This window comes from Chelonoidis abingdonii, chromosome 4, assembly GCF_003597395.2.
Source record: "Chelonoidis abingdonii isolate Lonesome George chromosome 4, CheloAbing_2.0, whole genome shotgun sequence".
Lineage (NCBI taxonomy): Eukaryota > Metazoa > Chordata > Testudines > Testudinidae > Chelonoidis > Chelonoidis abingdonii.
The window spans coordinates 134,466,700-134,483,106 of NC_133772.1; the positions used below are offsets into that span (position 1 = coordinate 134,466,700).

The 16,407-nt window shown below is 40.6% G+C and overlaps 1 protein-coding gene across 1 annotated transcript in view; it reads left to right on the plus strand.

Annotated features, from left to right (window-relative positions):
• The window catches only part of TDRD9 (tudor domain containing 9), a 143,838-nt gene extending 128,187 nt beyond the window's left edge, over positions 1-15,651 (plus strand). Inside the window, exons 27-36 of the mRNA XM_032771627.2 lie at positions 553-642; positions 1,370-1,627; positions 2,151-2,306; positions 4,812-4,882; positions 5,299-5,408; positions 5,601-5,697; positions 7,828-7,966; positions 8,608-8,726; positions 12,492-12,564; positions 15,084-15,651. Of these exons, the coding sequence (XP_032627518.2) occupies positions 553-642; positions 1,370-1,627; positions 2,151-2,306; positions 4,812-4,882; positions 5,299-5,408; positions 5,601-5,697; positions 7,828-7,966; positions 8,608-8,726; positions 12,492-12,564; positions 15,084-15,185 (1,215 nt within the window). The 3' untranslated portion in view covers positions 15,186-15,651. The remainder of the gene's footprint in view (positions 1-552; positions 643-1,369; positions 1,628-2,150; positions 2,307-4,811; positions 4,883-5,298; positions 5,409-5,600; positions 5,698-7,827; positions 7,967-8,607; positions 8,727-12,491; positions 12,565-15,083) is intronic.
• The last annotated feature ends 756 nt before the right edge of the window (positions 15,652-16,407 follow it).

Here is a 16,407-nt window from a genome sequence, read left to right on the forward strand (position 1 = left end):
AGGGAGTGTAATCCTTGGCTGTCATCCTCCCCCACATGCCAATCTGTGCAGTAACTATCTGCCAATCCAGAAACCCCAAGTAGTTGATTTCATCCACTGCTGATGAGAGGTAAGATTATGCAAATTTCAATCTAAGCCACCAGCCCCTAGTCCATAATTAGTATGGACCAAGAACTGTTGCCTTGGAGAGAAGTTTGACTAATGCTGTCTCTATTAAGCTGTTATTTTTTGATTGATGGATGCGTAACCTAGGAAAAGATGGAGCAATAGGCAAGACAAAATTGATCTGTTGTTTCTGACACATTCTGTCTCCAGGAACCCATTATTCAAGACTTTAGTTGCTATAAGTATTTGTCTTTCAGCTAGTTATGTAATGTGTTGTGCTGCTGAACTGGCTGTCTCTGTGTAGCTGATGTGCAACTATTAAAAGTAATTTTATATACTGCAATAAGTCCATTGTGTGCTTGCTATCTTACATTTGCTAAACTTGCACTTTCTTTACTGCCTTGGAATCTCCACTGATTTTATATTTTCATTCCTTTCTTTGTTAAGGTTTTCTTTGTCGATTATGGCAATAGATCAAGAGTGTGTTTAAATCTTTTAAAGGAAATTCCAAACTACCTTCGAGAGCTCCCTTTTCAGGTAATGCTAAATGATGTTTGCTTCTTTTTAATGAATGTATTAATATTATAGGCCAACAAGCTTGAGATTCTTTTAAACCTCAACAAAACTTTCCCAAATAATAAAAGATCCATGACTGGCTACCATATTTTGCTAATCCGATGTATGTGAAACCTTTGTCACTAGTCATACATAAAGTATATTTGGAAGCCTAAGTGTTTTCCACCAAGAGAAGACCTATTTAATAAGTAATCTTGTTTCACGTAACAGTAAAATAGTGGTGCCTAGCCTGTGGTTTGGGGTCCTGTGTAGTCCTCAAGGGTTATTGCGTGAACAATGTTTATATTTGATTATTAACGGTGATCGGCTCCCCCACAATGAAGCACAGGTCCTGCCAGCACCGCTCCATGCCTGCTGAGGCTTGCAGTTTGGGGGGACAACGCTGGCCCTGTCACCCCAGACTACGCCAGGATTAAAAAGTTTGGGGCCATGGCCCCCCGAGTTTGTTGCCGTTGGTGTAGACGTATACACAGTGACAGTTGGTACAATGGGATTTGTACGAGTAGTTTTATGGCAATCTTAGGAGTTCTGTATGTAAAATAATGAATTTAATATTGTTAATGGAGGAAGTGTTGTGCATGTGACGGTTTATCATTTTGATTGTTACTGACCTGAATTGTTTGGTTAAGAAAATCAAAATGTGTCTGTCACTTCTGGAGCTCATCATGCTTTCTTTAATATGTTTTAGGCTTTAGAATTCAAGATATGCAAGATGCGCCCCTCTGCGAAATCTCTTGTATGTGGAGAACAGTGGAGTTATGGTGCTAGCCAAAGATTTGCTTCGTTAGTAAATGACTGTGCTCTTATAGTGAAGGTGTATTCAGTTGTGCACAGTGTTCTGCATGTAGATGTTTACCGTTACTCTGGAATGAAAGAAGTGAACATTCGAGACGTGCTCATTGAAGAGGGCTATGCTGAGCTAGCAGAAGAATCCTATGAATCCAAAGTATGCATTAAATAGAAAGCAGTGTTTTGCCATGCCTGTTAAGTTTCTTATGCTAATTTGTTTCATCTCCTCTTATGGCCTGATACATTGGGCTGAGATCTTGACAGCTATGTAAGCTAAGCAGGGTTGACTCTGGTTAGTACTTTAATGTGAGTGTATATTATAAAATGTGCATGTGTATGCAAGACTGTGTTTAATATAATTGGTCTTTGAGATGGTTTACATATGCTAAAGTAATCATAGTATGGAGGGAAAAGGGGGCTAAACTAACTGTTTTTGAGACTCTTCCAAACCAATGTCTTCTAATTGAAGCATTATACCCTTCACTGGATGAATGTCTTATAATAAGTACTGCTAAGTGCTTTATGATTCAGTGGAAGATGTGAAGGCATGTCATTTTTTTTTAATTCAAACTTGTGTTTGTCCACACAAATACATAGTTTTGGCATGAACTGTTTTGTTTAATTTTGAAAAGTTTGAACATTTCGCAATTTGTTCTGACTCTTTTCTATTTTTTATTTAGCAAAGCAATGAACTCAAAGAGTTGTATTCAAAACAAGTAGAAAATGAGGAGAATGCATCTTTAACTCCAAAAAAAACAAAACAGGAAGAAAAACGCCTTATTGAAATGTTGTTAAATCACTTTTCTGCCAATAAATTTGGTACACCAAATTGTAAGGTAACTTCAGAAATGGTTTCATTTCTATATGAAGCTATAAAAACATGATCTGGTGTTTGAGGTCTATGCCCAGGATTGAAAGTGATTTTTCCAACAGGATTTGATTTTCTGCCTTGTAACAATATTAAGTTCAGATTCAGCAATGAATAAAGATAACATAAATTTGCAGGGTTCTTGGAGATAGATTTGTCCATTTGTCAATCTTATTCCAGAGAATCAGTTGATAGCCGGAACCTCCCTCCAAGCTGCTCTAGATACACCATATACAGCTTCTACATCTGTAGCCAGGGTCATGGTTCTGTGGAGAGCATCCATTAGGAAAGAGCAAGGGTTATCCTCATAGTGCCATCCTGACCAAGATAAGTGTGGTAATAGAACCAGCTTCACCTCTCCACGGCAACACCTCTTCAACTTCCTCTTAGGAAGGCTCTCCTGTCGCAGAACTTGGACGCTGACCCCTCTCGACCCCTCTCAACCCCTCATCTTTGAATCTTTGAGCCTGGTTTCTAGACGGTTATTGAGCATGGAACTTACCTCTTTGGATGAGGTCCAATCAGTTCTCCTATCTAGCAGGAAACCTTGTATTCACAAAACTTTCCTTTAGAAGTGGAAGCTGTTCCACTCTTGATGTTCCCTTCACTCTCCCCAAGCCTCAGAGGTTCCACTATCCAAAATCGTGGACTATTGGTTGGATTTAGATAAAAGGTCAATCAATAAACTCAGAGTACATTTGGCTGCTATAACAACCATCAAAGGCTTTTCATTCTTTGCCCACCCTAGTATAACTAGAGTCCTCAAGGGCTTATGTATCTTGTTTTCCTCCCACCATACAGAACCAGGCCCTCCAATGGGACCTCAGTTTGGTTCTCCGTGCTGTGAGCTCTGAAACAATGGTTACTTTTTGTCTCATCTATCTCTCCCTCCAGACTCCGTTCCTCATAGCCTTCACTTCACCTAGATGAATGGGAGAGCTTGGTGCTGTTGTGGCTGATGCCCATATACCACCAGTTTCACTTCATCCCTATCCTTGCTTCCTCCCTAAGGTCTCTTGGGAATACCACATAAATCAGGAGATTTGCCTGCCAATGTTCTACCCAAAACTTCATACCTCCAAGGAAACGACCAGTCTACGTACACATGACTTCAGAAGGGCCCTCGCCTTCTACCTTGACAGGACTAAGACCTTACAGGTCTCTCCTAGGCTATTTGTATCATTTGCAGAGAGGATGAAGGTCAACCTATTTCCATTCAAAGGTGGTCTGAGTGGGTTTCTGGTTGTGTCTTAACCTGCTGTGAATCAGCTGGGATGCAGCACCCTCACGGTGTTGGCACATTCCACTAGAGCTCAGTCCACATCTAGAGCATCTATTGAAGGATGTTCCCATAATAGACATTTGTAGGATTGCAATATGATCTTCCATTCATACTTTTATCAAGCATTACATTTTCTTCCAAAGATACTAGTTTGATGACTCAGACCTCCAAGCCATCTTGGACTTACCTCCTCAGCACCCACCACCTCATGGAGTTACTGCTTGGAAGTTTCCTACAGTGGAGCACCAACAAGGACACATACTTGAAGGAGAGGTTACTTAACTTACAGTAATTTGAGTTCAAGAAATCTTGTTCTAATGAGTGCCCTACCCTTCTTCCCCTGAGCTGTGGAGGCTCTGCTTTATAATGAGAAGGAACGGTAGAGCGGCGGGTCTGCACCTCCTTACATGCCCTTGTTTGGAGGCATGAGGTGCTATTCTATGCCAACGCAGGCCCGTGGACACCACTATACGTTCACCAGTCGAGAGAGTGTGGGCGCACGTGCATCCAGAAGCAAATGCTATGGTTCTGTGCATTTATTTCTGATAACTTGAATGGTGATGCAAAGTTACTGCAGCATACTAAGTACTATTGGTGATACAGTAGCTGGCCCAGGCAAACTCAAAACTGTTAATTTAGTTGGATCTCATAGGAATGCATAGCCATAACTAAACAGTGAGTATTGATCATTATGTAAAAGTGTGTCATGTGCTGTTCTTTGATTTTGAGTTAACCCTCACCTATATATAAAATATATTTTTCAAATCTGGTGTCTGAAGTTAGGCTCCTGATTTATATTTCAGTCTTCCAAACACCCACATATATGCTTAATTCACACAAATGAGTGGCCCCATAGAACTCAGAGGGACTACTTTCATGCAAAACATTAAGCATGTGCGTAGTGTCTACAAGATTGGGAACCTAAACACTTAAATACAAATAGCCTGTTTTTCAGAGGTGGTATGGAACTCCAGCTCCTATTGAAGTTATTGAGAAACTGTGATTGCTCAGTTCCTGCGAAAAGAGTAATTTTTATGTAGGTGCCTAGATATAAATTTAGGAACTTAACTTGAGGCACCCAGGTTTGAAAACGTTGGATGTTAGTATATGCCCAATAAAGTATTAAAATAATATATTATTTTTTATTTTCATCTAAAAACTGAAACTCACTTGAACTATCTTGTTTCAAAGGCAACGCTTCATGGCCCCTTCAATCCTTATGAGCTGAAGTGTCACAGCATGTCCCAGATTTCCAAATTCAGGTATGATAAAGCTTTTGTCATGAATGGCAGGCAAACCATAGGTCATTGTGTTGGTAGATATAAGAGTTACTGGAATACACACTTTCACATCTTTAATTTTTTTTTATTAATTCACCGTTATGCTGAAATACTATTTAGCTCTAGAAGTTTAAAAAAAAAAAAACATAATGTTAAAAGTTCTGAGATGAATGGGAGAGTTTGACACAGTTCTAATGTCCACAGAAATTGTATTTAATGTCTAGAATACAAGGCTGGGAGCCTGGATTCATTCAAAACTTGACTGACTAACTAGAGTGAGTTTGATTGACTTTGCACACTTATGGCTGATTCATACTTTTAAAAGGATTTTTAGATACACGTTTCTACTGACTTTTCTTTCTTATTGCCAATTAATATATTTTGTCATTTTTCCCTAGATGTATCTGGATAGAAAAGGAGAGTATAAATTCTGTAATTGTCAATAATACTCCTGAGGATCCATTTCAGAAAATGTTGGTTGCTGCTTTTATATCAGTAAATGCAACTGGTAATCTAAATACATACTTGTGTTCCTTATTTTTCTCACTTCCTTTACTTTAACTAGTTAGCATTGTCCATATGTATAGCTACAGAACTAAATTATATCTGACACTGAAATTCTATCTACCAACTGCATAGAGGTTCATTGTGCTGTCAAGGCTTTCTATTAATTACCAATTTTTGTTCTTTTTTGTAATAGGATCTACAGTGTTGTTAAGAGAAATATCTCTGATGCCACCTATTCCAGGGCTACCAGCACTTCTCAGTATGTTGTTTGCTCCTGTTATAGAACTCAGGTATATATGCATTTTTGAAGTATGATAGCAGAATGATGTGTTCTCTAGCATCCTTCTACACATCCCTTGTTTCTTCCATCACTTACAGGCAGTTGCATATTATATTGCTAAGTTAACAATGTTGGATGCATATGTGAATTTGGGAGACCAGAATCTGCCTTCATGAAAACTTGTTTTAAGTTCCTGAGATGTTGCTGTAAGTCTAAGGCCTGGTCTACACTACGCGTTTAAACCGATTTTAGCAGTGAGGCCACACAACGAGGCCCTTTATATCGATATAAAGGGCTCTTTAAACTGGTTTCTGTACTGCTCCCCAACGAGAGGAGTAGTGTTGAAATCGGTATTACCATATCGGATTAGGGTTAATGTGGCCGCAAATCGACGGTATTGGCCTCTGGGCGGTATCCCACAGTGCACCACTGTGACTGCTGTGATTGTGATTGTCTGCCGTTGCTTTCACGGAGGAAGGAATGAGTGACAACATTTACCCAGAATCACCCGCGACACTGTTTTTGCACCATCATGCATTGGGATATCAACCCAGAATTCCAGTGGGCAGGGGAGAATGCAGGAACTATGGGATAGCTATGGGATAGCTACCCACAGTGCAACGCTCTGGAAACCGACGCTAGACTCGGACCATGGACGCACACCGCCGAATTAATGTGCGTAGTGTGGCCACGTGTATTCAACTTTATACAATCTGTTTTACAAAACCGGTTTATGTAAAATCGGAATAATCCCGTAGGGTAGACATACCCTAAGAGGAGGAGGAACTGTACCAGTGTTTGATCTGTCTGGGGGATGGGAGTTTTGTGTATTTTAGGGGCTGTTGAAGGACTAAGTTGCTATTAAATTTATTATTTTCACCTGTGTCAGTGTGATGGGGTGTACAAATCGCACACTGGTCAACAAGTGGTTAAGTGATTATTTTGGGCACTTTTTTAATGGAGTTTAGGGCTCAGTAGCTATTAGCCAAAGTGGTCAGGGACGCAGACCCATGCTCTGGGTGTCCCTAAGCTTCCAACTGCCCAAAGCTGGGACTAGACGATGGGAATGATCATTTGAAATTGCCTTGTTCTGTTCATTCCTTCTGAAGGATGTGGTAGTGGTCACTGTCAGAAGATAGAATACTGGAATCGGGACCATTGGTCTGATCCAACATAGCTGTGCTTACATTCTTGTGTAGATGAGCTCCTAGGCTGACAAAGCGTTTGTGCTGTGATAACACTTTCAGAGTCTATCATTGTCTTGCTGCTCTCCTGGTCAAACCCATCTTGGAAGGAGCTTGAGAAACTTGGAAGCCTTTAAAGATAGAAAATTCATGAATTAGAAATTGGAGGAAATAAAAAATCATTTGATTCTATATATTGATTTGAGCTGAAACGTATAATGGAAACCTAATAACCACAGGTTGGACAGCAGGGGTTATAACCCTTAAGCCACAAACGGGGGTCAGTGCAGGTTTAAACTAGTTTCAGCACAAGGGATGCTGCGTTTCCTCAAACTAAGTTCTGGTCTGTATACGTTCAATACTCCTTAAGGATTGAGCAGCTGCCAGTCAGAGCTTTGCCACTTTTAAACTAGTTATGCAGGGGAAAAGTGAACACTATTTTGTTGTGATGCTGCATCAGCATGTCAATACATTGTTCCAGCATCACGATGTAGTGTCATGACAAGGTGTTGCATGAACCCTACAAGTTGTTCTGGGATCCTTATAAATCCCACAAGCTAGGCTGCATCAGTAACTTGGGTTTTCTTTGGCAATACAAATGTTTGTTCCTATGAGGGTATCGCTATACTGCAATCACTGGCTGTGATTGCCACTTGTGTAGATACACCTGAGCTATCTTTAATCTAGTTAGCTCAGGGTTTGAGGCGATGAAGCCGAGAGTTCCAGCCATGCTTGTGCAGCCAGCATTCTGCAACAGCTTCACTGCTCTGATACACAAGTTAGTTTAATCTAGCTAGCTTGGGTAAGTCTTCTTGAGCAGCAATCAAATTTGCAGTATAGATATAATCTGAGTGTCTGTCTTCATATTAATGTGGGATTGGTGTTCCAGATGGGGTTGCTTTGTTTTCTTCAATTTCATCTTTCCAAAATTTCCATTCAAGTTTTCATTTTGTTAGGGTTGATGAAAGTGGAAGGAGTTTTACTGGTGTTCTTTGTGGTTTGGGGTGGAATCAAAGTCTTGGAACCCCACTGCTTCCAGAACATGACATGGAGCTGGCATTTGATGTGCAGTTTGGCATGGATGACATAGTAGAGGTAAAACATGCATATGGATTATTTCATTGTAATAGTGCGTATCTGAAATCTAGCAGATGTCAGACATTGTTAGCTCTTGCAATTTTATTACTTGAGGTCTAGCAACCGTTGGCAGAATTTTAAAGTTGTCTAATTTTTTTAGTGAAATAGCCTGTTTATAACCTTGAACTGATCTTGTATGTCAAAACTAAGTTTAAAAACCCTAAGGTGGTTTCATTAAACTTTACTGAACAAAATCAAATATTCAATACAGTACATTATCATCTTTGTAGACAGTTGTATATAATTAAGCCAGTAACTAAGCAAATACAATTCTGTGTTAATCAAACTCATGTGCAAGATGGGTCTTTTGTTTTTCTGTGTTTATATTCAAACCTTCTAATTATATTTTTGGTATAAAATAATGCTATTTAAAAATCCACTTAGTCATAAAATATTTGACATTCTTATAGAAAATTGTATACATAGCTTTTCTCAGATGTCTTTGCTAATGTTGATCTAAAAATGAACTTTCAGTGTTATCTAAACCGTTGTAGACAGACAGACATAGGCATGCACACACATCCCTAAGTATAATCTGAACTTAAACTGGAAATGTTGTTTGGGCTGCTCATTATCATGTATCATTGAAATATTCACAGATAAACATCCTAAGAACGGCCATTAACAAACTGGTTTGTGATGACCCAAATGGCCCGAGGTATTTTGGGCAAGAGAGAATTGCACAGCTGCAAGAGAATGCTCGTGAGAAACTTTTAGGGTAAGACTACTTTTATTAATGAGAATTTTGTTTATTTTCTTAGTTTATAGTGAATTCTGTTTTGCATTTGTTTTCACACTTCTGTCTGGTACTATCCATCCTGATTTACTTTGCTTGTTTATAAAACAGTAAATCACTAGTTTGAGCTTTGCTTTCAAAATATTTCTTCTTTTCAGCATCGTAATATAGGCTTTAGACTTACTGTTTCCATTATCTATAATTTTACTGCTCCTGTAATACTAGGTCAACAAGAAAGCCTAACAGTTGGTAGAATCACAAAAACTAAAGATATCAAAACCTGTTCCTCAAGATACTAGTTGTTATAGTTCCCTGTTCTAGGGACTGACAGACAGGAACTCTTATGGCTTCAGTACCTAGAGAGTTTCTTCCTCTCCCCCTGTGATGGAATCTCTTGGAGACTTTTCTTTCCAGATTACATCTGAGGAGTACACACTGCTGTCTCTCCCTCATCAAATCTGTGCCAAGAGGAGGTATTAGCAGAGATAATTGCAAGAATTCTCCTTCCCTTATCCTACCTTAGCGGATCTGTCCTAAGAGAAAGCAGGGTAGTTACTGAGGCCACCTGCCTCTTTCTGGCAACCCTTCCTTGATTCTTATGACCAAATCAAAGGAACTGATACCAATATAGTGCAGAGTACTTAAGGTATCTAGCATCAGCGCAGCTTGCAGTTTCTGTCTCCTAAAGCTTTCTACGGAGCCACCCCCGGTATGAAGAGTCACTAGGGCAATTCTCTAAAGTATGTAGCTGCTAAGTGTCCTTGAAGCTTTGAACAAGTCTGTCTGTCTTTGTGAATGTAGGGTAGGCATCTCTGTGCTAGATCTAAACCTTTAATAAACCTTTTAATCCCTATACACAGTGTGTGATGAAACAGATATAAATGCGATTGTTGGCAACAGCCATCCAGCGACCCTCTTTTGCAGTCATGCACTAGCTGTTACGCAGGCTCTCCAATGGTACCTTCGTACCTAGGAAAGATGCTAGTCTGTTTGCCAGAAGGAAATGCCTTCCCGAAGCAACTGTGCATTGAGGTGGGGGCAATTTCATGATGCAGCTTCATGTCTACATGGAGCAAAAGCTTTTAGTGGATTCCCCCTGTGCTAAATGCAATAGGGAAATAGTGGTTACTGTAACATAGAACGTAGAGAGAATTGATATGGGCAGTTTTTATGACTCCCTTCTTTGGTGTACCTGCTCAGTTCAAATATATGATTTGCCAGTGGTTACTATCTCAACTCCTTTGATGTATGTGAGCACTAACACGTCCACCCCAACTTTATATCCACTCCACACATCTTGAGTGAGGTAGATTAGTAAGTAACAGAGGTCAGGTTTTACTCTAGGGGCCATGTTGTAGCAAGAATTCTTTAGAGCATCAATACTTGCCCACTGGGCCAGTGCAAGGATATTTTGCGTCCTAGGCAAAACTTCCACCTTGTTATCCCCCATCCCCCCACAACCTCTGAAAACTAGTAAACTTAGCCTTATAAACAGCCTGTCAGAACGGGTAAGGGCTTCGTAATCTTTCTTTTTTACCTTTAAGGCATTTCAGTTGTTTGCCATTGCCTCTGATAGTGTCCCATTCAGAGTTTTACTATTGTGCAAAGCTAAACAGTTGAGCTTTGCATTGCATCACCAGCCAGGTTAGGCAGGGTGACAAATCCCTCTTGCCCCAGAGGGCTATTATCCTCTGGTGACTAATTTCTACTCCAAGTCTATAAAGCAGACTTTTAAGGTAAATACATTATTCCTTCAATATTACCCATGCACACATTTCACAAAGATTCTCACTCTTGACAAGTTACCAGCCTTGTGTAGATCCCTTCACATTTCTCTTTTTGTGGGTAAGTGCCCTGTAAGACACACGTGGGGTGCAGTGAGTTTGTCAGGCCTGCGGTGACAGCTGTTTGTGAAGATTGGAGGCCCTTTGCCAAGGGGTGCTGGTGTCACTGTGAGCCTGGGGTGGCTGACAGTATGGGGCAGGGCACTGAGGCTGGTGGGGCAGGTGGTGCTGGGATGGGGCAGAGGTAGGTACCTGTCAGTCTCCAGCGCTTGGGCCATGCCAGCAGCCTCTTCACCTCGGAGTCTCCCCTGCTTGCCCGGAGGCCACTCCTCCTCTCAAGCTCCCTGGCCGCGGCTGCCTGGGAGGATGCAGGTGCTGCCGTGGAGGAGACACAAGGGGTTGAGGTCAGCTGGGGCCCCGCACCTGCCAGCCGAGAGCAGCAGGAACCGGGCGCTGCTCGTAGGGAGCCAGGCAGCCCGAGCCAGGGTGGCAGCAGCCTCCGCAGCAGCAGGAGCCGGCAAGGAGCATAGCCTGCCATGGGGCAGGAGAGGCTGCGCTGCTGCTGTTTCCCACCTACGGCCGTCCTTTGCTTAGTTATCCTGGTCTTAAGATTTATGGATCATAGTTAGGGCCCTATCAAATTGACGGCCATGAAAAACACATCACGGACCGTGAAATCTGGTCTCCCCCCATGAAATCTGATCTTCTGTGTGCTTTTACCCTGTACTATACAGATTTAATAGGAGGAGATCAGCGTTTCTCAAATTGGGGGTCCTGCCCAAAAGGGAGTTGCAGGGGGTGTGGGTCTTAAGGTTATTTTAGGGGGGGTTGCAGTATTGCCACCCTTACTTCTGCACTGCCTTCAGAGTTTGGCAGCTGGAGAGCGGCGACTGTTGGCCGGCACCCAGCTCTGAAGATTGTGCCCTGCCAGCACCAGCGCAGAAGTAGGGGTGGCAATACCATACCTTGTCACACTTACTTCTGCACTGCTGCCTTCAGAGCTGGGTGGCCGGTCAGGATCCCTACAATTACAACACTGTGAACATTCAGATTGAAATAGCTGAAATCATGAAATTATTAATTTTTACAACCCTATGTCCGTGAAATTGACCAAAATGGACTGTGAATTTGGTAGGGCCCTAATCACAGTATCCAGAAACAAAATTTCAGAAGTAAATTTACATCTTAGTTACCCCTCTTCCCCCCCCCTCCCCCCGCCAACTATCAGAAGCTGAGCATACTCTGATTTTGAAGGAAGAGACCATCTGCTAGCCCAGTGTTGCATTGTTTCTTATTTTTCCCTTTCTATAAAATCTTTCTCCTTCTGTATTTCAGTTGTTGTTTTCTGATCATTTTTTGTTTAACGCACTGAAAAAAATGCCTTGCATTACATTACATACATAAAACTATTCAAGCCAAGTCTTCCATGGTTTCCTCTTTACAGTTTTTGTTTTTAAATTAACTGTATTTACATCATGTCACCACTACTTAATGTGTATTTGAAAAACACATCTAGACAGAATTCATTAAAATGTATCACTGTTGTACTTCACACAGCTTGAGGAAATAACTGGGGCATACAGACGATCTATAATAATTGAGTTGTTACAGAAAACAAAATGATCTAAAATAGCTAAACTAGAGCCAAATGAATAAGCATACATAAATGTGTGGAATAAATGACAGTTGTAAATTATAGCATTTTGTCAAATAAACAACTTACACCAAATATTTTTCTCTTGGAATACAGTTTTAAAACAAACAGTTTCACTGGGGCATGACTTTATCTGTGACTTCTCACATTAGAGAGAGAGTCTAATTTGCTCATTTATCTGATACTAACATGAAAATGTTAACAGTTCATCCAGCACCATAATGTAATAAATTTCCAACTATTTCTTTAGATGTTTAGAGTTAACTATATACCACTGGGTTTCTTAAAGATATTTTTATAATATTTCAGTTTAATCTGCAAATCAAAACCTCGACAAGTAATTACTCCCAAGTGGTATGGGAAACCATACGATTGGAATCAGGTAAGGTTATAATTTTCTAAAAAAACTGAGCGAATGGGAATGGGTTATTATCATATTCCTTCATATCTGGAGACTTCTAGTAGGTTCAGATCTGATGGTCACAAGTAAGATGGTTTTTGTCTGTGTATTCCTTTGCCATTATCTGTTAACCTCATGAGCAGAGTTGGTTTGGATAACAGTACAGATATTGTAGGTGTGGATTTCAGGTTCATGGACAGATCCATACACTCAGTTTGGCTCTTCTAATACTTCCTGTTTAATTTTGTGCCTCCAATATTCATTATTTCCAAACAAAACACTTCAGAAATTTGCAGTGAACAATGGGTTTCTGGCAGGGAGTTGTAATTTATTGGTTGCTGCTCAGTAGGATAAAAATTTTATTACTATCTGAATTTTTTTATTCCCTCTTAGAAATTAACCTTTTGGTACTGCCCATCAAAAAGCATAAAATTAACTAAAGGAAAGGAAAGTTGGTGACTGGTGTATTTATGTTATTTGTTTTGGAATTGTTAGCTCACTGCAGTATATGTTGGATTTTATTGCTGGCCATTGTTGTATAAACAGGATTTCCTTTTTATACTTTCAGGAAACCTGCTGGTTTTATGGTCAGATAGAGAGGTAGTAGTCTGGAGTTTTCAAAGGGTTTCTTGCAGCACAGAAGTAGGGTTTTTGTTTGGAGTAAGTCCTAGTCTGCCCTGCTAGTCTGTTAGAAATCTTTCCTAACTTCATCAGTGGGTTTCCCCATGCAACCAGATTTCCACCACATTTGGTTCATGGCCAGCTTAGTGGTCAGTGAACCAGCAGGAACAAGGCAGGCCAGTGCATATCATGTGTCTTTGGGGGTAGAGGGAACTGGGTGCTTTTCTGAGATGGGTAAGTGTGGGGTTTAGGTCTCTTCTTGAAAGGTAATAGGGTGACCAGACATCCCGATTTTATCGGGACTGTCCCGATATTTACTTATTTGTCCCATGTCTCGACCGAACATCGGTCGGGACGCAAATTGTCCCAATATTTTGTCCTCCGGCACACAGGTGGAGGGGGCTCGCGCCCCCAACGCCACCCAGCACTGCCCCTATTGGATCCCTCCCCAAATCCCCACCCTACCCCCAGCCCTGCCCCCTCGCTGCCGTATTGGATCCTTCCCCAAATCTGCGCCCTGGCCCTGCCTCTTCCCCAAGCACGCCGCATTCTGCCTCCTCCCCCTCCCCCACTCAGGCTTGTGCTAAGTAGCTGTATGGCGGCACAAGCACTGGAGGGAGGAGGGGAGAAGCAGGATGCGGTAGCCAGCGCAGGGGAGGTGGAGGCAAAGTGAAGGCGAGCTAGGGCGGGGGGCGGGATGTGGAGCTGCCGGTGGGTGCTCAGCCCCCACCAATTTTTCCTATGCTCCAGCGGTTCTTGGTTTTTTGTTTTTTCCTCCACCGCCGGCTCTTGGGTGCTTTTGTTGCTCTACCCCCCTCCCTGCATCCCGATGTTTCACGTCTCTCATCTGCTCACCCTTAAAGGGAAGGAAAGTCTGAGAAGATGGGATAAGCACAGAGGGCAAATATGCTCATCCTCTTCACAGTTCACTGTGGGGCGTTTGTATTCTTTTAATTTTGCTGTAAGGTTGTCCTGTACTGATGTTATATTATAGGAATGCAAATGGACAGAAAATATCTGTCCTCTGCAACTTTAGTACAGAGTAGGCATATTCCTACCTTTTATACCTTGCATAAGCTGAAGTAGTGCTTGCTACTTTTTAGCAGCTATCCTCAGAGTCAAAATATGCTATTATGCCATCTCTCTCTCAGGGAAAATGCCACTTAATATTTTTTTAGATGCTCTTAAATCCCAGAGTGCTATGTTACCTTCAACAGACACACCTTCTCTTTTCCCTTCTAAACTGCCTAAGGAACTGAAAAAACCTATTGCTGATCCTTATTTCATGTTGTGTATGGGAGATGAGCAGTGCTGGAGCAGTGCTCTATGCTGATTCCTCTCACAATATGCACGTGTATATGAGTGTTCATTTTAACCTGATAATTCAAAGAACAGCAACTCATGGATTTTGTTTTTTACCACAGTACAAAGAATAGCAGGACATAATTATAAGGGGCGATGAGCATGGTAGTATAACCTTTTGTTTATCTACATCATTTTTAATTTTTTGTAAAAGCAAATTGGTGTGTAAGCTATAAAACAACATGTCAAGGTGTATTTGAAGTCTGAGAGACCAGGACATCTTACTTTGTGATTACAGAATGCTTACGTTTTTGGTTATCCACTTGATAATTAAAGCCTGTGGATCTGAAATGGAGAATTCTGACACAGGCATGCCATGATGTGAATTTGGATTTTTATGGTAATATTTATCTAATTTTTAAGCAAGCCATAAAGAACATGGGCAGAATTTGTATGATTTGGAACAATCAAAAAGTTATTTGAAAACAAGATAGTGGGGAAAAAAATCTTCTGTTTACAGAGTAAGAACGTATGAACTTACATCTTTCTAACATTGTAATTTTGCTTTTTTTCATTAGGTGGATTCAAAACTGATCATTGACCAGTCTGAAAGGCAGAATGAAAGAGGAATGAACACTTTTCTTTACCAGTTACATAAGCTGGTTGTGTTAAATACTTAAATATTTCTAGAAATCCTTAAAAGAAATGTTAAAGCCAGTTTTTAGTTTAATTTTACTGTTGTTTTCTGTATGATCCTTAAATGTTGTGGAGCACATCTCTCTGATCCTAAAGAGAAAGGTAGTATGCAGTTTGGAATGTCCTAGTGGATGTATTAATAAGATAAAAATGTATTATGACCTTTTCTCCCAGAGGTTAAGACTCAAGGTCCACATATATTGAAAATACTGTTCATAGAACAGATTTGTTTAGAGCAAAAGGCTCTTTTTCTTTTAATAATGTTTCTGAGATGACTTTTCAAAAAGCACCCAATAAACATAACGGGAGAAAATAGATACAGTCTTAGTTGTTTAGCTCTTTCACTAAAGTATACGACAGTGAAAGATGAATAAGATTTTCTTTGTCTTTGAGATAAAATATATTGAGTTGCATGTTGAATTTTATATGTTTTATTTTTATGTTACTAGTGTTTGAATAATAAATCTTACAGCAAGTTTACTAATTTTTTTTGTGTAATTAAAAAGTTAATGAACACTGATAGTTTATGTACTGGTGACTTCAAGGTATATTTGGGTACAGATTTAGCTCTAGTATATAATTAAACATCTCATGCTCGATATAATCACTTGCATGGTACATCTCTGACACAACATAAGTCAGATGTACGTATATTTTCATAGGTGGAGGGAAAAAACCTTTTTGAACCTCTGATTCACTGTTCCTCCATTCTTTTTTCCTGTCCCCTAATACACAAGGTCTTTACCCCCAAAATATGAGGCTGCTAGCTTCAGAATAAAACACACAATTGGGAATAAGATATGGTGTCTTTCCCCTTCCTCTTTACAAACCTGGTTAATAAAAATTGAATTTACTGACTATTGGTGTGCCACTAGATTCACAGCATACAACAGATATTTTTAAAGTAGTTTAATTGTATTAAACCAGTAGGTGGCAGTGCCAATCACCATAAATAGGCTAGCAACTCAGAGAAACAAAGCTAAAGTGAAGAAATCTTAGAAGAACAGTAATTCTTCTTCGAGTGCTTGCTCATATCCATTCCAGTAGGTGTGTGCGCGCCGCGTGCATGTTCGTCAGAGACTTTTACCCTAGCAACACTCGGTGGGCCGGCAGGGCGCCCCCTGGAGTGGTGCTGCTATGGCGCCGGATATATACCCCTGCCGGCCCGCCGCTCCTCAGTTCCTTCTTACCACCCATGTCGGTCGA